Below are 26,625 nucleotides of genomic sequence, written 5' to 3'. Positions count from 1 at the left end.
CCTACTATACAGCAAAGGCAGAAATACATTCAAAGCACTTGCCTTACAGTTAAATATTTATAGTTGTTTTGGAATAATTGAAATTTAACTAGAAATTAATAACCCTGGTTATGCTGTTTGAAACATTAAGAATGAGTAAAGTGCGTTCAAAACCTAAATAATACTAGTAAGTTTAAATAGATAAATTCTTGATATTGAGTTAATGCCAAAAGAGGGATGGGATTAATATTTAATTCTAGTGGTCTTACTTATACCTTATGTTTCAATTTATCTAAATCAGGTTTCATTCAAGATGAAATATGTAAAAACCTCATTGAGAAAATTGTGAATAAGCTGTCAAAATCATCTTTACCAATTAAAACCAAATCACATATTTGATGTTTGAAACAATAATAATTGTGGTCTAATTTATAGTTGATGTCCTTTGTTCTTTGAATTGGTTAGTAAGAAAATATGTAAATCCCCATGTAGATTAAACATGTTTTGTGAGATCTCAACCCTCCACCTATACCTCTAGCCAATGCAGAATAAAGAAACACATAGCAATATGTACAGTAAAACTCAGTTAAAGAGAAGTCTGAGTCCTATGTTAGAATAGGAAACAAAAGAAACTAAGCAAAATGACTGATATATGAATTAACAAAGGACTACTAGCAGTGGCTGACATGCCAGCTTTAGACCTCAATTAAACTGATTGAAAGATTATATCTTCATCATATGAAAATCAAGTACAACCTCTTGGGTTAGGGGTTAGGTATCTTACCATTATAAAAAGAATTAATTTTAGATGAAATTCATGACAGAAAAAGCTATGCAAATTGATGCTGTGCTATATGTTTCTATTCAATTGAACATAAACTTTCTATTTTACTTGTGTCAACAAGTTCAATATGTATTTCAAAATATTTTATGCAAATAATTATGCAAAATTGTATATTTGAGCTTTAATATTAAGAGGCCAAAGTTTATTAAATTTATGAAGGCATGCTTGATTTAAATGCTTTTACAAAAAAACTTTCATTATTTGAAATTTTGAACAATAAACAGATTTTAATTTATCTTTGTATATTTTTTCAAAGTGTTATTTGTAAACCATCAATAGTAAAAGTTTTATTCTAAACATTCAGTGGAAATAAGATGAGCCGCTTTAGATAGCATTTAAGCAAATATTCTTTTATATTATTTAATCTTAAGGAATTCATAAATAAGACTACTCAATTGCTGGATGCTTGATATCCAGTGATATGTTTTACTAATATGCAGGACAAAGTAGGAAAAAGGAAGAAGTTAAAAGGAATGTGTTCAGTATTTTTGTGATTTTACTTTTTAATGCTGGCCACTGAGAGCCTTATGAGTTGCATATATAAAAAAAAATAATGTCAATATTGTTAATTTTGCCCTTATTAAAATTTGCAAATGAAAAGTATTGAGCACATGCAAAACCTTACAAATATTGAAGATGGATGAAAAGAAAAGTACTATGTTTAAAAGTAAAAAGACCATGGGAAATGGACCAAACTGTAATGTATGTTTTTAGGGATACAAACTTTAAAGCTATTAGAGCAACACATGAATTGCTAGTTGTTTTTATATAATAAAATTTAAACGGTTAAAAGGTGCAGAAATATTTATTGTTTAGATATTGCATGCTTTTTTTTATCCTTAACAAATTGAAACAGTATTATCAGTCAAATTTAAATATTTGTATACTATCACATAATTGTAGGAGAACATATATCAGCTTAAATCAAATATGTACAAACCTACAAAGTTGTGGAATTTTAACTTGGAAGGTGTGTACATAGTATTTATAGTATTACCGTTGATTATTGAATTAAATCTAGGTGTAAAATCTACCCAAATTCTGCTATATTGGAAAATGGCCCACTCTAGTAGTCATTGATTAATATTGAAATGGTCAATTAATCCTTGTTTGTGATCTTGTCAACCTAATTAGAAAAAGACCTAGGCATTAAACCCTGACTGAATTACTTGGATGAAGCATCAAAGGATCTCTGGAACGGTTCAACATTTGTTCAATCCTAAAAAGATTATCTTGTTTACTTGTATAAAACATTATAAGAATAACTAGAGGCTCTAAAGAGCCTGTGTCATTCATCTTGGTCTATGTGCATATTAAACAAAGGACACGGATGGATTCATGACAAAATTGTGTTTTGGTGATGGTGATGTGTTTGTAGATATTACTTTACTGAACACTCTTGCTGTTAACAATATATCTATCTGTAATGCACTTTTCCCAGTAGTTAGAGAGAAAAACATTTTGGTAAAAATTTACCAAAATTTATGAAAATTGTTAAAATTGACTATAAAGGGCAATAACTCCTTTAGAGGTCAATTGACCATTTTGCTCATGTTGTCTTATTTGTAGATCTTACTTTGCTGAACATAATTGCTGTTTTAAGTTTATCTCTATCTATAATAATATTCAAGATAATAACCAAAAACGGCAAAATTTCTCCTTAAAATTACCAATTCAGGGGCGGCAACCCAATAACCGTTTGTCTTATTCATCTGAAAATGTCAGGGCAGATAGATTTTGACTTGATTAAGGATATTAACCATGTCAGATTTGCTCTAAATGCTTTGGTTTCAGAGTTATAAGCCAAAATCTACATTTTACCCCTATGTTCTATTTTTAGTCATGGCGGCCATCTTGGTTGGCTGGTCGGGTCATCGGACACATTTTTTGAACTAGATACCCCAATGATGATTATGACCAAGTTTGGTTAAATTTGGCCCAGTAGTTTTAGAGGAGAAGATTTTTGTGAAAGTTAACAGACGACGAAGGACGACGACGGACGCCAAGTGATGAGAAAAGCTCACTTGGCCCTTCGGGCCAGGTGAGCTAAAAAATGGAGTAATTTTGAAACATATTTTTAAGGTTTTACTGTGTGCTTTGTTGTGAGTTTGTTTTTTCTACATCTGCTTGAGGTATAGGGGAGGGTTGAAACATGTTTAACAAAGCAACATTTTTATGCCTGTCCAAATTCATTAAGCCTCTGGCCTTTGTTAGTCTTGTATGATTTTTAATTTTATTTCATTTATATATTTTGAAGTTTACTATGATGTCCATGTGGGATTTTCTCGCTGAATTGAAGATCCATTGGTGGCCTTCCCCTGTTTTCTGCTTTTTGGTCAGGTTGTTGTCTCTTTGACACATTCCCTATTTCCATTCTCAATTTTATATGTCATTTGGATAACAAACCAAGAAATGATGAAACAACAGTAAAATGATCTTGATGATTTAATAATGAGTGTATCTGTACATCCAACCATCTCCTCACCTTTATATGTTCTCCTCAATGTTAAGGTATTGTGAATACTACTAAATATGTCATGAAACCAGTTAACTGTAAATTAGGATTTATAACTTGATAAACTTAACAACAAATTAAAATAAGATTTAAAGCTCTTTGCTCAATATTAGATTGAATGTTATCATACTGCTTATATTCTAAATATGGTTAAAATGAATGTACTGTCTATGTGAGTATGTAAATGAATGAAGGAACTTTTTACCAATAGTGTGACAGGTTGTGTGTATAAATTTAATTAACACTTGATTTTTTATGAGTTGTTTGATGTGTAGATAAATCTGACAATTAGACCAGGTCTTCATTAAATATTAACCCCTATTACACCTTGGTGTATTGAAAACTCAGGCAAATATGGTCACTTCTTGATTCATTAAACCATAGATTCCTTTTACAGTCAGTTTTCTTTTGTTTATTATTTCTCTTTTCTTAGTTCTTTGTTGCTGGTTCTTTTTGGATGCTTAGCTAAATTTTTTAGTTTCACCTCATTTTTCTGCAAATGCATATTGTTTTTTGGATATACTGAATTTTAAGCATAGAAAACATACAGTTCTTGCTTCATAATATTAAATCGACAAAAATGTGTACTTATTTTGAAATGGAGAGTCAGACACTGGAAAATACTTACCTTGAATGTGGAATTAATGTTAAAGAATAAGCAATGTGTTTAGGAATATCTTCCACATAATGTGCGTTTCCCTTTAATTGATGAGGATATTTAATGTCAAACTGAGAAGCATCATACCAGTATGTTCAGGATAGATTCTATGCAGTTAGTAGGTGTTGAGAATCAGGATGGATTAGTCCTGAGTTGGCTCCCCGATGGGCTTCAACTTCAGAGTATAAATACTAAGGTACAAACTAATGTTATAAATAAGACAGTTAGAATGTGCAGGTTATATTAAGTTGTAATAGTTGATTTTGCTATTAGAGGAATTTGAGCAGATACTTGATAATTTCTATGAAATTCCTCCACATTTTATTTATTATGAAATTTACCCACATTTTGTATTACTTATAATGGAATAAATGGAATTTACCCACCTTTATTTTTACATGTCATTTGGATAAATTATGTTAAGACTTTAAACCTGTATATTGTTGAAGACAGTATGCCTCTATAGATGTACTTATTTTTTGGTATTTGATTTATCTTTCAAATTGTTTCATAGTTTTTCTTGTCTGGTGTCTTTTAAAGTTGACTATAGTATAGTGCTTTTCTCATTGCTGAGGGGTGTACATACAAACAAGAAAATTTCTATAGCATTTGTATTAAAAAAACGTTTTTTTTGTACCTTGGTTGTTCAGTAATGGTTCTGTGATATATTTGTTATTGCTAAAAAGGGGGAGTGTGGGAATTGTTTTGAAATATTGATTTCCATGTTTCAAGCTACACTACTGATAAATATGTATTATGTACGGTTCAGTTTCCATTTAATAAATGCAGGCTAGCAAATAAATTTAGATTGCTTTTATTTTGACACTCTTTTTCCACCACATTAATACTTGCTTTTACTTGCATTTATCGAAGTTTAAAAGATTATAAGGCTTTTATTTTTCATAACTTGGTTGAATGATCTTCATGGATTGAATTAACTTTTATAGTAATTAAAGAGTAAATTTACTAGCATTGAATTTCTAACAATTTTGGTTTCATATCGGTACCAAGATCATTACGTTTTAAAATGCCTTTAAAGCACGCATTCATTATACCTGTTGATCACTTTAAGTAGTGTCATTGGATAGAGTTATTGATAGTTGCTGATTAATTTGTTAATTACAAAATATTGAACGACTCATGTTAAAGTCCTTACAATTTATTAAGTACAATGTATCATAAAACATTGAAGATGACATTTAGAAGACATACAGCTCCATTTTCTAAACTCATTGGTTCATGGTAAAATGAAGGAAGTATAATAATTAATTTTTTGTTTAAGGTATATGATAGCTGCCTTTTCTGCATGTAAAAACAAGATAGATTGTTGTCTGTCTAATTTCCTGTGGAAATTAATTCCTGCCTTTTGAGGACAAGGTTCTTATTTGAATTGAAAAAAAAATATATATATAAAAAACTATGTGGAAAACACACAGTCAGCTAATTGGTTTGCTTCAATTAACAAAGCCTTTTTAGCTCACCTGGCCTAAAAGGCCATGTGAGCTTTTCTCATCACTTGGCGTCCGTCGTCGTCGTTGTCGTCTGTCGTCTTTAACAATTTTTCAAACATCTTCTCCTCTGAAACTACTGAATAGATTTGAATGAAACTTAAAATGATTGTTCCTTAGATTATCCTGCACAAAGTGTGTGCTTCGATTTTTGATCCGTCAAAAAACATGGCCGCCATTACTTAAAATAGAACATAGGGGTCAAATGCAGTTTTTGGCTTATATCTCAAAAACGAAAGCATTTAGAGCAAATCTGACGTGGGGTAAAAATGTTCATTAGGTCAAGATCTATCAGCCCTGAAATTTTCAGATGAATCAAACAAACCATTGTTGGGTTGCTGCCACTTAATTGGTAATTTTAAGGAAATTTTGCAGTTTTTGGTCATTATCTTGAATATTATTATAGATAAAGATAAACTGTAAACAGCAAAAATGATCAGCAAAGTAAGATCTACAAATAAGTTAATATGACCAAAATTGTCAATTGACCCCTTAAGGGGTTATTGTCCTTTAATGACAATTTTTCACAATTTGTTCATCATATTTGCTAACTTTAAAAAATCTTCTCCTCTAAAACTACTAAACCAAATTCAACCAAACTTCAACTGAATGATCAGTAGGGTGTATAAAATAAAGTTTGTGCTTTATTTTTTATTTCGTCAAAAAACATGGCCGTCATGGCTAAAAATAGAACACAGGGTAAAATGCAGTTTTTGGCTTATATCTCAAAAACTCCAACATTTAGAGCAAATAAGACAAGAAGTTAAAGTATTTATTAGGTCAAGGTCTACCTGTCCTGAAATTTTCAGCCGAATTGGGTAACTGGTTTTTCAGGTATAATGCCCCTGAATTGATGATTTTAAAGAAATTTTGCAGTTTTTGGTTATTATCTTGAATATTATTATAGATACAGATAAACTGTTAATAGCAAAAATGTTAAGCAAAGTAAGATCTACAAATAAGTCAATTTGACCAAAATTGTCAATTGACCCCTTAAGGAGTTATTGCCCTTTAAAGACTTTTTTCACAATTTGTTCATCATGTTGACTTACTTTAAAAAATCTTCTCCTTTGAAACTGCTGTATCAATTTCAGCCAAACTTAGGCTAAATGAGTTTCAGAGTATCTAGTATAAATTTTATATTTCATTTCCTTGTATGTCAGAAACATAGCTCCTATGGCTAAAATAGAACATAGGAGAAAATGATTTTTTTTTTGCTTTTGAAGAAAATAGGACGATTCAAAGAACATTTAAATAAATTGAAAAGCCAAAATAATCATTGATGAGAGATTTAACCAAAAAAATTAAGGTGAGCGATTCAGGCTCTTGAGAGCCCCTTGTTTCAACAACAGGTCATGCTAATTGCTGCAACATGTCTTATATAATTAGTCCATTCTATATAGCATGTATAACATGTCATGTATAACATGTAACCTGGAAAATCCCTAAAAGGCAACACAAAAACAAGACTTGTCAGATTTGGTACAGTAACATTGTTCCATGATTGAATTTTTACTCAGTAAAGTAAATTGACCAAGGATGAAAATCTTATTAATAAGGCAACCAATCAGAATACTTAGGGGGGCATTATGTTAATTTGGTCTGTGCGTCTTTTCTCCGTTCGTTGGTTTGTCCATCTTTTCGTTCGTCTGTCTGTCCCGCTTCAGATTAAAGTTTTTGGTCAAGGTAGTTTTTGATAAAGTTGAAGTCCAATTAACTTGAAACTTAGTACACGTATATATGCATGTTATATGCATGTTCCCTAAGATATGATCTTCCTAATTTTAATGCCAAATTAGAGTTTTTACCCCAATTTCACGGTCTACTAAACATAGAAAGAGAATGTGTGAGTGGGGCATCTGTGTACTATGGACACATTCTTGTTTTTTGTACTTCTGAATCTGAATATGAAAGACTGGTTGCATACAAAGCTATTTCTAAGTGTTGAGCATCGCTTGCTATTTTATCAACTCTCAAATGTGGACAAAGTTGCCTCATTGGCAATCTTGCCACATCATCTTATTCGTATGAAAAAAATATAAACAAAATTAATACAAATTATAAAAAGTTGAAGCTTCAATACTTTTGAGTTATCTACACTAGTCAAATACAAAATGCATTATAAACGATATATTTTTTTTTTACTTATTTACATCTTGAGTGCCAAAATTTTTCTTTTTCTTTACATTTAGAAAAAACCCTGATCAGTTGCTGGAATGATTAAACTTTCATAAGACTTAGTTACTAGTATTGATTAATACCAACAATCATATCTTCCCATAAGTGAGTAACATCAACAAGATTGGGCATGGCTTATGTGTAACATGTAATAACATTTTGAGTTATTGCCCTTTTTATATGATTTTTACTACACAGTTCAGTCACATCTATACTCCTTAAAATACCAGCTCCAATATATCAGCAGGCATGACGTAAAGACAATGAATAAAAAATTCAACTTTATGTAACAGTTTATCTAATATAGGATAATTAGGTTGATTAAAAATTACACCATTATAGGCCCTTTATTTTCCATATGATACTATACCAATAGTAGTTTCCAGTTGTAGTAAGAAACCATAACAGGTTCAAACAGAAAGCAGGGAAAACTCAGCTCCTTATGATCAGCATAACAATACAAATCCTAACAAAAAACAAGGCTAAACATAAGACAAAGATACTTTAATTTAGACAAGGGCCTGCGATGTCACAGGTGTATTCTAGTAAAAAAAATTAAAAATTCAAATTTCTGATTTGCCCATAAGTTTTTGGTGGAATGGTTTAAAGAAATTCTGTTCAGAAACAACTACGTAATTTTTTGGTGAAAAATGTGGTTAAATAAAAAATGTATTGGAAAATAACGTGAGTCAACTAGTCTTGTCAGAATATAGCCATTATGATAGAATATGAATCAGATGGATTTAATTATTTAATAAAGTGGGTATTGAAATGGGTGAAAATGACGTAAAATGGTATATTGTCCTGTGATGTGCCATATATAAAAGGTGTATCATTAGACTAGTCATTAAAATACCTTTTATCTTGGTATTGGTATATAATTACTCAATTATCATCATATTATCATAAATATTGATAATTTCATTTCACCTAATTTTAGAACTTTATAGAATGTTGATGACAAATTTTATCACTATAGTGTAAAGTACTGTCAGTGTATGCTATGTTTTTGTTAAATTGTTCTTCTTATATGAATTGTTTTTGATCTTTTCCCAAAACTTGTTTATAATTTGGATATAATCCCCTTGAAGACCATCTATGTACATTTTTACTTAATTTAGAATAATATTTCTATTCGTTTAAAGGGATTGTAAACTTGGTTAGGTTATTTATTTTTGCCACAGTCCATGAGGAATTAACATATAGGCAGCAGTAATTACATTCACACAAAACTAAATACTTGACTTTCAGGGTTGAGACCGTATTTATTCTACTGGACTATTTGTCTATGTTTCGACATGTTTTTTCTGGATATAACCCCTTTCTCTCTTTAATATAAAAGCTTGCAGCTTTCTGCTTTTTCACCATTTTTGAAATCAAAATTATAAGGAGAGGGAATAGGCACATTGGATGATGTAATTTTAATCATGGATACATACAGCTACCTTTTAATTGAAAATTTCAATGACCCCATAGTTTAAAGATTGTTTTTTACAAGTGATGTTTACATGCCATAAAATTGTTTGAATAAACTTTGAGGGTTGTTGAAATAGTGGTTAATGAAGTTTTAAATATGTTTGGAAAGCAACAAGAACGGACAATGGTAGTCCCTAAAATGATTTTGACTTGGTCATAAGATTATGAGCAAATATCAGAACAAAACACTTAAGTTTCTTCAATAAACACATTCAAAAACATTTAACTCATTTCTGGATACAAATAGTATCTATGTTAAATATTTAGTATTCTTTGTAAGTCAATCTTGAACTTTCAAACGAGAGTTCATTGGGATAAAGCAAGTTTTGATGTGACATAGACCAATTATTAATCAAATCCATGCTAGTTGTATGGTTTGATATAAATGACACAGATAAAATATAAATATGATTACCATACACTTTGTTTGGAATTCTCCTTTTGAAGATATGATATAGCAATTATATTTGACCTTAAAATATTACAAAAAAATCATGATAGTAAAATTTGTAAAAGTGTTTCATAATCCTAAATGTCAAATAACCAATTTATGTAATCTAACATTTCATAACTGTAAATATCATTACAAAGTGAGAAATTTTGTCGATATCTCACTTTTGCTGGGTTTGACCAAAAATGGTGATTGTATTACATTTTTGTCGAGCCTTCGACTTTAGTCGAAAAAGCGAGACTAAGTGATCCTACATTCCGTCGTCGTCGTCGTCGTCGGCGGCGTCCACAAATATTCACTCTGTGGTTAAAGTTTTTGAAATTTTAATAACTTTCTTAAACTATACTGGATTTCTACCAAACTTTGACAGAAGCTTGTTTATGATCATAAGAAAGTATCCAGAAGTAAATTTTGAAAAAATAAAATTCCATTTTTTCCGTATTTTACTTATAAATGGACTTAGTTTTTCTGCGAGGAAACATTACATTCACTCTGTGGTTAAAGTTTTTAAAATTTTAATAACTTTCATAAACTATCCATGATTTGTACCAAACTTGGACAGAAGCTTGTTTATGATCATAAGATAGTATCAAGAAGAAAATTTTGTAAAAATAAATTTCTACTTTTCCGTATTTTACTTATAAATGGACTTAGTTTTTTTGCCAGAAACAAAACATTCACTCTGTGGTTTAAGTTTTTTAAATTTTTATAATGTTCTTAAACTATCCTGGATTTCTACCAAACTTGGACAAAAGTTTCTGATCATAAGATATTATTCAGAAGTAAATTTTGTAAAAAAAATTCCACTTTTCTGTATTTTACTTATAAATGGACTTAGTTTTTCTTCCAGTTAACATTACATACAGTCTGCAGTTAAAGTTTATAAAACATTTATTAGATTCATAAACTATCCTGGATTTTTACCAAACTGCGAAGCTTCTTTCAATCAAAAGACAGTATCGAGAGGGAAATTTTTATTGATGTTTTTCCTCATTTTTGTTGAGTCTGCGATTAACAGCAAAAGTAGGCGAGACACTGGGTTCCGCGGAACCCTTACGAATTTTTGTACTAAAAATATTAGAAAACATCAGCATTATTGTAAATGACATTTGATTTAAAATACCTTTTTTGGAAATTGGTGTTGTGTTCATATAATATTATAACTAGCAGATATCTCATTTTGGCAGTTTTTGGCAGTTTTTGGCAGTTTTGCTTACATGTGTGCTATTAAAGTTTGAGAACCTAATGCAAATTTCAAATATACAAGATATTTTCAAACATACATTTCACAGACTAACTTCTTACAAATTTTTAAAGGTTGATTGAAACATTAAGGGATTATTTCAAAATATCTTCTTTGCCAGAATTTCTTTTCAAATTTGTAACCATGAATTTAAAACAAAAACTGAGGTTTATTGGGTACTAAGTTATGATATTGTTTACCCCTGAAATGAAAAAGAAGTTGATCCTATATGTTTCAGATACTAATGAATAAAAGAATTTTCATTCCTGCTTAATAATACAAAGTGTTTTGAAAAAGTAGCTAGTGTTATTTTCAATGTAAGAATTGCATATTTTACAGTCTTTGAGTTAAGTTATTGTATATCTTGAGGTTGGAGAAATAATTATGTCTAAATGCTGATGGCCAGGCCATAGAGATCTTTATGACATGAAAGCAATTTTACAGGCCTGTGGTTATGTGTGAAGTTGTGCATCATGAGCATTAGTAACACCTTTTAAAATTTAAGCACCTCAAATTCTTATGTATTTTTACAGTGAAAAAGATGTCTGGGTCAAGTATCAGCCCAACTCAACAGAATAAACTATCTTGTCTTAATCAATCCATTTTTTCTCTTCACAGCTTGAAAAATTGAAGACACAGTATGAATCTCAACTTAACAGTTTCAGACAAGAACTGGATAGTGAGAGACAAGCTAGAACAGAGAAAATGGAATGCAGTCAGGTAAGAAACATACAGATTCATATTTTCTGATGTCACAGACAGACAGTTTAAGTTAATACCAACAATGACACTACTAGAGTTATAGGCTTGTGACCGACACATAAAGAATGTTGTGGGTTAAATATGTTTGTGTATGCTTATTTCTCCCCTTCCATAGAATAGAGCTCACAGTTGTTGAAAGCTTTGTGAAAGCACACTCAAAGAATAAATGATGTTAACCAAGAGAAAGATGTAGAGAGATTTACAAACAGGTTAAGTGAGAAGAAGACAATTGAGAAAAGCATCACCTTGTGCAATACCAAAATAAAAGCATCGAAAGGAAATAAAATCAATTTCTACTGCTATAATCCTAATTTCTACTGCTATTATTCTTTTCAAACAGTCAAAATGTGTTGACGATGATTGATGTGTTACACAGTTTATCATGTATACAGCCTCTAGCCATGCCCCACCTCTACTGTTAAATCATTTTGAAATTTACATGTCTGCAAGACAGTCGCTAACATCAAGTCAGTTCTCCATTTTTGGGATACGATTGCTTTTAAGCAATCTGTAGACTTTTACCGTTGACTCAGGGCTCATTCCCTCACGTCAACCGTTTTATTCTAAACATTCAGCAACATCTCAGATTCTTATGATTGTCTTGCTTTAAAAGGTAAAAACAAGCAAAATGATTGAACATAAACAACTTTCCTGTAATGTTCTTCTCATAATCTTCATGTTTGATTTTTCCCTTGACTTATATGCATGTTTTTAACAACACGGAAAATCAGAATTAAGCAGTATTTATATTTAGTGTTTTTATAAATTTAGAAACACGTCAGAGGGAATTCCCCAGTTTTGATAAATGCGAGAGTTCTTTGAATTCCGATAATTCTATTTCTGTCATATAAGAACTGAAGTGGAGTTTTCTATATTTTACCGTTATGAAACTGATACTGTACTCTCATAAAGAAATTGAGACTCATTCATCATATCATAAATTAAATAAACGTTCTTGTTCCAAATCTCAAGTCGCGTTTGTTTATGTATTAATGCGCATGCGTATAGTTTTCTTGATTTCAAGGGGTATCAGATTGAGTGGTTGTTCTGGATTCCCCGCTTATTAATTAATTTGAAACTCATTGGATTCTTTCTATGTCTGCCTGCTATTGAGGGTTTAATATTGTTGTTGCATAATTTAAAATCATATGCATCATTTAAATTAAAATCAATGAAGTTTTACCTATATCACCCCTTTAGCCGAAATGGAGTCATCCATATTATCGTTTCGAGTTGTCTCCCTTTCAGAAGTATTTCCCGTCAAGAAAAAATTAACTCGTTAGATGTCGATAAACGTCGTATTAAGAACGATCTCAATTTAAACAGAGGAGTGTGTACGGAAGGATTCATGCCCACTGACCCAAAGGAAATTAATAATTAAAGAGTTAGAAATGGGGTTCCTCCTAGAATTAACGGTGATAAGATACGAAGTGAATAGTCCGAGATTACTGATCATTACTGGGTACAAGTCAAATCGGCACGCATAGATACCTGGTTAAATTGGCATCTAGTCAAATCGGCACCTATTTAAAAGTCAATTCGACATCCAATAATATTTGATATAATATATGGGACTGGGAAATGGAGTTCCTCCTAGAATTAACGGTGATAAGATACGAAGTGAATAGTCCCGAGATTACTGGGTACAAGTCAAATCGGCACCCATAGAAAAAGTCAAATCGGCACCTGGTTAAATCGGCATCTAGTCAAATCGGCACCTATTTAAAATTCAATTCGGCATCTAATAATACTTGATGTAATATATGGGACTGGGACTATTTAAGTTTGTAATTTAAGTATACTAGCATAAAAGTCCCCCACGGTCCCAGCTTGTCTGGCAAATCAGCCGTCGGACATCAGGCCTCACGGTCATAAAACTTTCGAGCAAGATTTTTGTACTCAGACTCCAAAATCAACCAATCAAATTGCTGGATTTCATATTTCCAGCATGATTTTTGTGCTCCAAGCACTGAGCAAAGTTTTATGCCTTCAAGGCCATAGTCCAAATAATTATGACGTCTTGGAAGGCTATTATAATTTTTTTCTTTGAAGCTTACTTCGACGTCGAAGTAAGGCATCAAAAAAAATAAATATAATAGCCTTTCAAGACGTCATAATTATTTGGACTATCAAGGCCAGGGCTGCCAAAAATGCGTGAGACTCACGCATGTTCATGCTTTTTAGCAGCAGTATCCTTGGATCAATTTTTTCCTCTTTGATCTTTTCTATTTTGGACAAATCTCACGAATTTGCTTAATGAAAAGTTGGCAGAACTGCTATACATGTGTCAATGAAAACTATATGGCAATCGTATCCCTCAGAGCATTCTGCTCTTTGATTCTCATACAGATTTTAAGTTCTTTTCTTATTAATGAGAATTATATATATATTGTTACATGTATTGCTTATTGTTGATATTCTATTTTAAAAGCAGCTGCACATTTTCACTGGACTGATTTAAACAACACACATTATGAAACATAACAGTTTTGCTTCTCCATAGTAAGAGGTGTTTTCTATGGTGAACTTTTAAAAGCAGTTTTAATCATATTTAAAAAAAAAAATGACAACAAAAAATTTATAAAAAAAGATATTTTAAGATTGCTATATAAAGACAATAATAGGGTAAAGACTTGACTCAATAACTATATAAGGATTCAGTATGAAATGAAAAAAGCTCAGCAAAGCCTTGCATATTCCCTGTTTCTTAGCCTTAACCTTATACTGTTATTGTATCTAGTGTATACACTCTAATTGTATATATAAGGTGTTATGTACTTAACAGGTGTAAATTTAAAAAAAAAAAGGTGTATTATAAGGTGTTGAAACTGAATTTCACCCAATGCTAAAAAACATATCTGAAAGAGTTGCAAATAAGCATAATGACTGTGTTCTATATTTTATCATTTTATATATTTCCTTCAATAAAGCCCTTAAGCTTAAATAAACTATTTTCTTACAAAATTGTTATTTTAACAGAGCAATGAAGATAGAATGGAGAAGCTTGACACAGCAGAGAAAGAAAAATTGGATGAAATTATTTCTGGCTTGAATACCCAGCATGCATCAGAAATAGAACTATTACAGCAGAGATATCTTGTATGTTATTGTATTCCACTAGATATTGGATTTATAATTTCTTATTTTGTGAAATTGTTGGATATATATATCTACAATCCCAGAAATCATGTCAATATAAGTTTGAAGGGTAAACTAAATTGTGGTTTTAATATTGTTCACAATGTATCACACAAATACATTGATATTTGTAACTTTTTATGCCCCACCTACGATAGTAGAGGGGCGTTATGTTTTCTGGTCTGTGCCTCCGTCCGTCCGTCTGTGCCTCCGTTCGTCCGTCCGCTTTAGGTTAAAGTTTTTGGTCAAGGTAGTTTTTGAAGAAGTTGAAGTCCAATCAACTTGAAACTTAGTACACTTGTTCCCCATGATATGATCTTTCTAATTTTAATGCCAAATTATAGTTTTGACCCCAATTTCATGGTCCACTGAACATAGAAAATTATAGTGCGAAGTTCAGGTTAAAGTTTTTGGTCAAGGTAGTTTTTGATGAAGTTAAAGTTACATCAACTTGAAACTTAGTACACATGTTCCCTATGCTATGATCTTTCTAATTTTAATTCCAAATTAAAGTTTTGACCCCAATTTCACGGTCCACTGAACATAGAAAAATGATAGTGGGAGTGGGGCATTCGTGTACTATGGACACATTCTTGTTCTAGACTAACATATTCCAAGTTCCAACCAAGATTACTGATTATTTTACTAGAGGATAAATTGTACTGAGTCTGTTTTGAGATTTAATTTTGTTTTATTTGAGGTTTGCATTAGGGGAAGTACACTGAATGGGTGGACACTAAAGCATTTACCCTCCATTTGACCAATAACTTGAAAGCCATTCAGCCATTGTTTTTCATTATTTAATTCAAATCATTGTTTGTAGGAAGATGTAGACTTGAAGGTGAAGGCCATGAGAATCACTTTAGAACAGATCTACTCTGGTCAGTTAGACCTAGTGAAAACAGAACTAGAGAAGACACATGTCCAATCTCTGAAGGAACTAAATGACCAGCTGACACAGGAACATGAGGAAGACATACAGAAGATAGAGAGATTGTGGGAGAAACGGTTGGAGGATGTGGAAGAGCAGCATGAAGACGATATGAATAAATCTCTTCTTGAGGACTCACTTAGTAAGATGTTCTTTGATTATCTGTGTGTATGTGCAGTGATGTGATGTGTATTTGATGTGATGTGATGTGTACATAGTTAGAACTCATATCACAGCACTATTTGACTTTTTGAATCATTTATAGTTTCAGTATTTATTTAGTCACTTTACTCTAAAACAAAAAAAATAACAGAGTGTTGTCTAATTGATTTATAATTATTCAGACACAAGTATCATCTCCTGTTTGGGAAAGAGAAAATCAAAGCCAGGGTTCTTATATCCCTTATGGTATAACTTGGAGTCAAATCTATACTATTAAATTAGAAGACCTCATTTATGTGTCGCTTCTCTCCCTTCCACAATATATTAATCATCATGCCTCTGTGTCCTAAAGGTACCATGCATAGTTGCATTTGTCATCCTTGCTTATGATTGCTAAGTTTGGGTTATTTTGGGAGGGAAAAAAAAATAAAGGCATCAGGATATGGTTTATGTCATCGGACAGACTTTTAAGTTATAGACAAGACTTCCGTTTAGGACTGTGTTAAAGTTACACATAAAAAGACTAAAAGTACTTGGGGACAGGACAATTATTTTTGCATTTCACTATATACTAACTTTGATCATAAATATAATATAAATAAAGTGTATTTGCTATTTTCTATCGATACAAAGATTTCCATCTACAGTGGTCATTGATATATTATAGAACTTATATACCATTGACCAGCTGGGATAAAATACTTGGAATTCATAGTAAATAGCATATACACTTTATTTATATTATATGTATGTTCATAGTACATGTATACAGGAAAACAGAAAACAAAAAATAAATGACTTTGGAAAAATGGGGAGGGCTAAAAAATATTGTCCTGCCACCAAGTACCTATGACTTTTGATAACATTTCTGAAATGCTCCTGGCATAAAATCTTTTACAAAAATTCATAAACATGCTCTAAATGCCCGCGATTTCACGGGTGTGTTCTAGTAATATTGAAAGAAACAAGTTTTATTTCTTACTACTGATTATAACAAAATAGATGTAGTGCATGTTTTTATGCTTGACTAATTATTTTTGCTTGATTGAACCAGTTGTGCAGACTGTTGAATTTGAGGTTCCGCATGGTGAGTTAATATGCAACATGCTTCACATATTATATACAGTGCTACACTTATTATAAAGCTTCCCTAATGCAGTTATTATTTTCAGCTCCAATCTTCATTCCTGTAAAAAATTATCCAAGCAAATGAGGGAAATTTTAATCTGAATTTATAGCTTTATAGTTTTGGAAACCTACATTTATTTTAAATGGATTTATGTTCTGTTTTGTTTTTGGTTGGAAGGGTGGATTTTTTAGTGGATATATTTTCAGCAGTAGGAACAATTGTTATTTTAAGCTAGCTGTTGTTGCTTTGGTAAAGTCAAAGTTATATTAAAGTGAGGCTTTGTCATTACTTTGCATCTGTCAGTTATAAAGTCTGAAACTTTATAATCCATTTATTTACAATATTTCTTGAAATAGTAAATAAAAGAGAAAATGTGCAAAGATAATAAAAAAGGGCAATGTTTAGGCCAACCAATGAGCCTAACATTTCAAATGCCTAACAACTACTATTGTTTTCTCTATATATTTAAGAGATGTAAAGAATTCCAATTAAAAATTGAGGATACTACAAATCAACAGTAAATTTTTCATCTAACTTTTGTATATGAGTGAATACAGCCTCTTAAAATTCTGTGGTTAGGTTTACTGTAACTTGGAAGTTGGAATACTATGATAATATGATTCTTTATCTTTGAGAAAACAATCTTATTATTAGGTATATACATTATAAATATGTAGAGGCATGACTTTAAATAGGTTGTATTGCAAACATGGATGGAAAGATGTCTCATTAGCACTGATACCACATCTTCTTATATCTATAGATATTTTCTCAAAAAACATGTAGGAATCAATTTGTAAATGTATGATTTTTCAAAAGATAGGAGAAAATATAGAACTGTTAATTAAAAGTAAAATCATTCCATGCAAGATAATCAGCTTAGTCAATTGAAATATATGAAAAAGCAATCTTCCCACATATTGATAAATAACCCCAATATACTGGTATAACATTGTTTATAACATTATGTATTCAATGGATAACATCATATGTTATATACTTATAGATTTAAGAGTAGTTCCATCTCAAATGTACATGTATAATAACTAAAAATTTCATATTATTGTTTTTAAAAATGTTTAATAATTAAGCTAGCAGATTAACTTTATATGATTAAGAAATAATGTGTTGTCTGCTTTGAGCATAATTCTACTCTTTAAACTACTTCAAACTTAAAGCTGCATCTTGTTAACTATGCATACAGCTTTTGCTACAGGGAATTATAAATCTCTGGAGTATTAGAAAAGGATAAACATATTTATCAGCTTTAACAAGAGGAAGAACACTAGGGATCACTTGGTGGTTAGAGCATTGTAGTAGAACACTTTCTCATAGCTGTTCTGTCATGACTGATGATATTTGAAAAAGACCAGAAGAAAAATCTGACGTTGAATTTAAATTCTTTAATAATTTGATATTCAAGCTGAAAACATTTCCATAAATTTCTTTTAAATGCAATCTATATTCAATGTATAACTAGTTTTGGAGAAGAATAAGAATAAAAAAAAATTTTTATCTAAAAATTTATAGAAAAAAAACCATATGTTAAGTAAATAGTAACCACCATCCAGTTGAATCAAAACAGGTTTCTGGATGGTCCGTAACGATTTATCTTTGGCAAAACAACTTTTATTCATGAAGTACAGATCAGATTTGATTTTCTAAATGAAAACTGCTGTTGTTATTGAATTGTGAACTTTGAAAATTTTAAATTGAGTCATACTTTTTTCTAGGCGATAATCTGCTGTTTTTAAAAAAAAAGACAAGAATATTTAATAGTAAATATCAAATTTACATCTTTAGTTATTGTAAATCCATCTTTTAAAAAAAAAAATATATATATGTTGTAATTTTAGGTATACTTTCAGCAAAGCCTTTCTTAATTTACAATAATTATACTTACCATTAGATACGTATACTGCGTAGAAATTGTAGAATACCTGTAGTGAGCAAAAACTTGTTTTGGTCAGAGCTATTATAAAGATGTTTCATTCAGAAGGTATTGCATGACTGTATACCTATAAACTGTCAACAAAGTACAACTTAGCACCTTCACACTGTTAAATTGTTAACATAAAAAAGTGCCAATATTTTAATGTTTTCATTGGTGTATGACATCAAACTGACAACGTCAGAAATTAACAATAAATGATCACGATTTGTTTGTCTGTTTCAAGGTGCCAAGGATTCAACATCTGTACAAATACAGAAAGCAATCAAGAAAATGGCTGACGAACATGAAAAACTATTACAGGTATGGTGAAAATTATATTTAGAAAAGAAATATCTGTTCAGTTGCATCGCATAAATTATAAAAAAAAAGATCAATCAAGTAAGATATGAGGGAATTTGTTAACCATATATGGATTCTTCATGTATATAACATCCACTTCCACTTGAATGCTGTTTTTCTTATTTACACTTATGCTTATTTTGATAAACTTTAGATTTAATATATGAAATGAAAATCAGAACTTTTTATCTATTCAGTAAATGGATTTTTGTTGTCAAAATTATAAACAGATACTAAAGTAGCTCTCTCCACAATTTTCTAGTGTACTTAAGGGATAGTCTACCCCTTAAGTACACTCATGTCCAAAAAACAACACTAAATAAACATACCTGCTGATAGAGGGGGGTATGAATTCTCAAGTGTTTTATGAAAAGTGTTTTCTGATATGTGATAAAACATTGGAATTTGGAGTATAATTTCATGGAGCAACTAGATATCTTCCTTTTATCAACATGAAAATTTACTTTATTACTAAAATTCCTAGTTTAAAGAAGAAATTTTGCATGATTTTTTTTTCTTTTTCAATGTGGATTATTATGACACTGAACTCCTTAGTCAAAACAACAAATTGTAAATTGTGTTCTTTGAGCTAGAGACATATATTTAACTGATGTTTTATTAAAAATTGCAGAAAATATCTGATGGACTTTCAAAATCTCCCAAGATAAGAACTCCACGGAAGAACAAGCAATCCCAGGGACAACAGACAGACGATGATACAGACACAGAGAGTATACGGTCCATGCCTGTTACTGAGGAAGAGTACCAACAATTAGAAGAGAAAGAAAAAATTGTTGAGACAGCTGAAGGCAAGTCATTTTAACATTTTATTTATGACCAAACTCATCTTTAGTGATGATCATAATAAGTTGAATTTAAAAAGTCATACATAGTAATATATTGTCTAGATGGATTATTTGAGCAACATTTAGGTCAATGAAAAAACAGTTGACAATAAAAACTTCATTTAAAGAATATTTGAAAGTCAGCGGAAGAACAGTTGACAATAAAAACTTCATTTAAGGAATATTTGTAAGGTCATAAGTTGTCAACCCTGATGTTTGCTCAAACAAATCTTTTATGTAGTAAGAACAAAAATCTTATTGTGAAAAAAAAAGATGGAAAGAATTAAATGTAGGTATAGTTGTATGTTGAGTTTAGGAGATAAAATGAAAGCTTTGTATACAGATTTTATATTGCTGAGATTGTATATTCAGGAAACTGGCATCTATGTACAAATTTCATTGATAAACATTGATCAGACTATAAAAATAAATATACAAGTTTAAAGTATTTAAATTATGATCAATAAATCTCAGCAGTAGGTACAGGATATAAGTAATAGTTGCCAATCAGGCGTGACCATGTTTTAAAAATTCATTCTCTCTTTCCTTATATAAAGTAAAAGTTTTAAATGAGCTTTTTGATGGGAATTCATATGTAAAATAAAATACATGTGAAATTCCTTTGAAGCTGATCATAAAATGTGCTGAGTTTCCTTTTATATATACCAGTTTTAAACTTTTTCATTTGTGTTTTGTTTCGTCTTTGGATAAACAGTATTTTAGAAAAAAATAAGTTTTTCTTAAGAGGATGTACAAATATAGTTTTAACAAACGAGGAATATTTACATTTAAGATGCAATATTTTTGAAATATTATAATTTTAATAATAATTTTTCTTATCAGCCAAACTTGATCTATAACTTAAACAAATTGAGTTACAAACGGAGATAATACATGTTTAGGTTAAAGATTTGGGGTTTTAACACAGTTCCAAAAATATTTTCTTTTCCATTATAATTCAGAATACACATAATTTACTAATATATGGTTTAGTAATTTTTATGAATGGAATAATTTTTTGCTAAATGATAGAGAATGGCGAATGAATTGATAATGTGTTTTAGATTTTATATATTTACATGTTAAGGATGTAGCGAGTATTTGGAAACAGTTTTTACAGATATTTCGAGAGTGCTCTAATGGAAAGGATTTTAGTTAATTGTGGATTTTAAATCGTGTAAATGGATGTGTTATAAGCTATGAAACACAAGGTAATTTAGAACATAGTTTGAAATAAGGGAATGAAATGTGAATGTAAGGTACTTGCTGTTTTAATTAGATAGACCTACCTTTTATTACATAGAATAATGATAGAACACTGAATTGTATTGTTTTAAGACCGTTTTATTTGTGTTTCAGATGTGCGACAGACCTTGGAAAGCCAGCGTGAGGAGTTGGACCTGCTTCGTGCCTCTTTACTACAGGAATATGAACAACTGCTTACTGCCCGAACAGATCGTATGTCTGATGAATCTCAGGAAGTAGAAAGATTACAAGAAGAAATGGAACAGTTACAGAAACTTTACAACAAGCAAAAGGCCAAATTCCAGTCTGGTGGTCCACAGATAACAGGTATTAAATAATTGACATATATATTTGTTTCGTCTTACAGAAGTTCCACTGGAAACTTTGTTATAAATAATGTCATAATATCTGTTCCTGTTGAACCAAACATTCTATATCATTTATTCAGTTAGGAGCATATACTGCAATGGAAATGATATTACAGAAAATTTCTTCCACTTGGAACTTATATTATGAAGAAACTTGTATTCCGTGGCACATCAAGTTGAACAAAAGTTCATTCAATTTACATTTTACTTAATCCATGAACAGAAAAAAGAAGTACTTTAGAAAAAAAAGGATCAAATATTTAAATGATACATGGTTGATACCACTAAGATGGATTTTGACTTGAATTTAAAGGAACTTCAATAAAAATTCATTTTCATGTGGGTCGATGGATTCATTAAACTCTTGTTTGCTTAGTATTCAGTATCAAAATTGTTAAAAATATTAGTTGGAAACAAATGCCAATTTTTTTTATTATATCACTAGGCTAATTTGGAATTTATAATTTTTTCAGAAATTAGATTTATTTTAAAAAAAAAATCCAATAATTTAAATGTCAAGACAAATAAGTACAAATTTGTCTGGTGATATATATGAAGTAGTATGCAGGTATTTTCCCACCTAAATGTATTTGTATGGCAAATATGAACTGTAATGAAAACAGGGACACCTCTGTTTCCTGCACTGGACTACCAAGGGTTGATGTATTCCAGGTGGTTCAGAATAAAAGATGTTTTTCATTTAAAAAAAACATGTTGATGCTTAGATTTTCATATTGTTCATTTTTTGGTCTAAGGTGATAGATGACTCATTAGTAATCACCAAACTTTTCCAAAATAATACAATTTGACAAAAGGTCACAAGTAACTGCTACCAATATAATTAAATCAAAAGAATGCATACAAAAATCATTAAATAGATGAGGTTTTAAATGGCAGATATTATGTTAACTTGACATTAAATTTAAACAAAATCCATTTAAACAAAATCTTAATGGATTTTGAACATAATATTCTGAAAGAAAAATAAGGATATTTAACAGTAGAAAAAGAAGACATAAATAAGCGCTTACCTACCACTCTATGCATCATTTAATAATATCAAATTGATATATATTTAAAATATTAAATGAGCTTTGCATTTTTCAATTCATGTGTTTTCTTCAGTAAAATGGTGTTAACATATTATCATACAGAAATGCAACTTTCATGCCATCATAATTTGAATTGAAAGTCATTTAAGATTTTTCATGCATACCAGCTTAATGGGGTAAATACTTCTGAATGGAAATGAAAATTTAAGATTAAATAAAAAGGGAAAAGTACATGACAGCACCTTCTTAAAGTAAGTTATTTAATGGAGAGCATTTATCATTAGGGTTACATACTAAAGGTGCAAGATAAATAGTTTTTACCACATGTCCATCCTTCTCTTTATTTTTTATTCATCAGAAAAATTGTATTGTTGTCAATTTGTATTTTAAATTTAATTGTTTTAGATATAGAGGATCTAAGTTTTTACTTTTCTGCTTTTCTACTTCATATTGATTTGTATGTGATTGTACATATAAGTAGTTTTGTCTATTATCATCTATTTCTTAAAAAGGACCATGCTGACTTTAATACGAAACCTTGCAACATCAATTACCACTCATTGATTTGATGCAGTATACTTAAAAAGAGCAATAAGAAAGACGTACAGTGCATGCCTGTATCTAAGCATGTAGCTGAATTATTTTCTTCAAAAATGTCTGGAGAAATGTTTTTGAAACTTAAAGATACATATGAGAAGATAGCAATATAATTTAAAGGTTAAAAAAAAATGGAAATAATCATAGCAGCCATCATCAGGTTGTAATTAAATTTGTGCAAATTAAAATTGTCTACTGAGATTCAATGAAAATGTATGTAATAAATCTTGACAATTGTTGAAATATTGGTTGAATTTTTAACCAGAAAACTTCTCAAAACTAAATCTGGATGGGAAAATTGACGCCAGTTAAATTGCAGGGTTGATAATTCCTTGCTAGTTAATGTTATCAATATTAAATGTTGAGAGTAGCTAAACCGAACAGCAGGGTGAATATACATTTCTCTAATTCTTCATCAATTTATCCCTTTCTGTCCCCATTGTATAAAAAAAAATATTAATCAACATGTGATTTGTTTGATCTCAGTTTTTCATCGGTTAAAATCTGATTATGACGTCGAATTTTCTTCCTTCCTCTGAATTTCCTTTTGTGACGGCATGAAAAAAGGCAACCATGCCTTATGACGTCACATAGAAAGAACATTCACAAAGAAGGAATAAGTTTGCCTGCATTTTGTTTAAAAATCGTTAGAGAAACAGATTCCACCACCAAATCTCATGTAATACGATATTTATCCACTTTGACAGTTAAATTTTTAATATTAAAAATGCTCCACGAGCCGCGCTGTCTCAAGTGAATAAATATTGCATCACACTTGATGCAGTGGTAGAATCTATATATATAATTATATTTCCAATTTATTTACAGATCTTTCCAGTCTCAAGACACAATATGAAAATAAGATCAGTTCTCTTGAAAAATTCCACCAGGAAGAAATTCTACAATACAAAGAGGAAATAGAAAAACTGAATGCAAACCAACAGGATGTTTCGTCTCCAAAGAGGGATTCTGAGAGTGAAGCAGTGACATCTAGTGGTGTTCCAGATGAGCATGAGACAGAAAGAGATTACTTGAAATCAGCATATAACTTGACTGTTATTTCTGATGATTCACTTCAATTTGAAGATGAAACTAATGATAAAACCTTACAGGAACTTAAAACATTGTTGGCTAAAAAAGAAGATGAAATATCAGACCTCCAACTCAAGATTTCTCAAGAAAACATTGAAAATCAAGAAATGCAATTTAAATTAACTGAAAATTCAGATAAAATTCAGGAACTTGAAAATAAATTACGGGTAACCCAAAGTGAACTGGATGATGTAAATTCATTAATGAGTGATAAAGATTGTAAAATAGAATCATTAATGAAGCAAAAACAAGCTCTTGGTGAAAAGTGTTTACGTGAATTGGAGGAGTGTGAAAACAAACATGCCAAAATTGTTACTGAAATAAGTGAAAAGTTCGAAAAAGTATTTACAGATCTGAAATCATCTCAAGCTGAAGTTTCCAAGTTAAAAGCTGAACTTGAAGCTTCTCAAGAACAGGAGAGAATGTTGGAAGAGCAATATGATGAATTACAACAACAACAAAAAGCAGCCATGAAAAATTTACAGGAACGATCAGAACATGACAATGAAGAAGTTATCAGTGAAATAAAACTTACTCATGAGAAAGAAATGGAAACATTGAGAGAAAAACATAAAGATGATCTTGATTCTTTATCTGAAAAACAGAAAGAGGATCTTGAAACACTAAAACAGGAACTTGAAAATGTCCATCAAGAACAAATTGAAGAGTTACAACATCAACAAAGAGAGAAGAATGAATCTTTATGTCAAGATCTAGAACATGAGAGTCAAGTTGAACTTTCAACTGTTCAAGCAGAATTCAAAGTTCAAATGGAGGTTGAATTGAAACGACAAGCTGCAGACATAACTTCAGGCCATGAAAAAGAAATTAAAAAAATAAAAGAGGATTATGAACAGAAAATAGACGATATGAAAAACCAAATACAATCTGAAATGACAAAACAAGACCCAGAAAAATCAAATGACACAAAAACTAAGGACCAAGTTCTTGAGGAAGTTATACAAGAAGTCATTGAAGATAAGATTGAAAAAGCGTTTTCTCCTATAGAAGAAAAAGGTGTTGTTATTGAAGATGAGGAATCTTTAGTGAGTCGAGATAGTGATACACAGTCTCAGGAAACAGTCATAGAGGTGTCTAAATCAGAGGAGGATACTGTCAAGGAGAGGGCTTTAGGCGGAACAGATAAAACTGAGGCTGATGGGGACAGTTTGGAGGAGGACAAAGACACTAAAGACAATACATTATCTGAGTCATTGTTACAGACTGACCAATCACAAGACTTTGACATGATTGATTCATCTCAAGATTTTGATCAAACAGCATCGTCACGTGACTTCACACAAACTGCTTCAACGTTCAGTGCTTCGTCTAGCGATTCTAGTGAGAAGGGATTACTTACTGCTGGAAAAACTCACGATAATACTGTGGCTGTTCTCATGCAAGAAATTGAAAGAGCTAAGGAGGAAACTGTTAAACAACTTCAGGAGGAATATCATACAGAAATAAATCAGCTCAATGAAAAATTGAAAGAGGCAGCTGAGAAAAATTCTAAATTGGAGGAAAATTTCAAAGATGAAAAGGATAAAATTATTGAGGATTATGACATGAAAATCAAAGCTTTGGAAGAAAACAATACAGCTTTTAAGGAAGAAATCGAAAAACAAAATAGACTAAAACGAGAATTAATCAAAGAACATGAGGATAATGTGTCCAAACTTAACAAGGAATATGACGAAAAAATGGAATTACTGAAACAGGAGTTAGAAGAATCATTTGACAGTGAGAAAGAGGAACTGAAAAAACAACATGAATTGGACTTAAATGAAGCAGAGGAAAAATATGAGACTCTTATTGATCGTAAGTTTCATTTGTTTATGCATTATTTGTATAAATTGGTTATCCTTTCCAATGTTGTCAAACCAAGTAAACACCAATCCAGGAAAACAAATAGACTTATCTCCCTTTGCACATTGTGAACAAAAATAAAAAAAGCTTTTTTTTATATTTTATTGTGAAGCAACACTTATTCAATTCTATTAGAAAAATAAACACATCTCTTTTTTGACTAAAAGTAAACCATACAATGAGGTACACAAACAGAACTGTAATGGCTTACAAGTTTTATAACTGATAAATTTGAAAACAGTGTGTATGACTATCATATGTAAAAACTAGGAAAGTTAAAAGATAACTGAACA

At 30.6% G+C, this 26,625-nt stretch overlaps 1 protein-coding gene across 10 annotated transcripts in view; it reads left to right on the top strand.

The window, feature by feature from the left end:
- Positions 1-26,625, top strand: part of LOC143065044 (uncharacterized) — a 132,238-nt gene that overhangs the window by 40,782 nt on the left and 64,831 nt on the right. For 9 of the 10 annotated variants that reach the window (XM_076238341.1, XM_076238342.1, XM_076238346.1 and 6 more), the window contains 8 exons: positions 11,471-11,572; positions 14,594-14,713; positions 15,576-15,825; positions 16,900-16,932; positions 19,152-19,228; positions 19,899-20,076; positions 21,472-21,684; positions 24,203-26,284. In XM_076238341.1, the coding sequence (XP_076094456.1) occupies positions 11,471-11,572; positions 14,594-14,713; positions 15,576-15,825; positions 16,900-16,932; positions 19,152-19,228; positions 19,899-20,076; positions 21,472-21,684; positions 24,203-26,284 (3,055 nt within the window). The remainder of the gene's footprint in view (positions 1-11,470; positions 11,573-14,593; positions 14,714-15,575; positions 15,826-16,899; positions 16,933-19,151; positions 19,229-19,898; positions 20,077-21,471; positions 21,685-24,202; positions 26,285-26,625) is intronic. The other variant, XM_076238344.1, reaches the window with a different exon arrangement.

This window comes from Mytilus galloprovincialis, chromosome 2 (assembly GCF_965363235.1).
Source record: "Mytilus galloprovincialis chromosome 2, xbMytGall1.hap1.1, whole genome shotgun sequence".
NCBI classification, from domain to species: Eukaryota; Metazoa; Mollusca; class Bivalvia; order Mytilida; family Mytilidae; genus Mytilus; species Mytilus galloprovincialis.
This window is presented reverse-complemented; position numbering and strand designations above follow the sequence as displayed.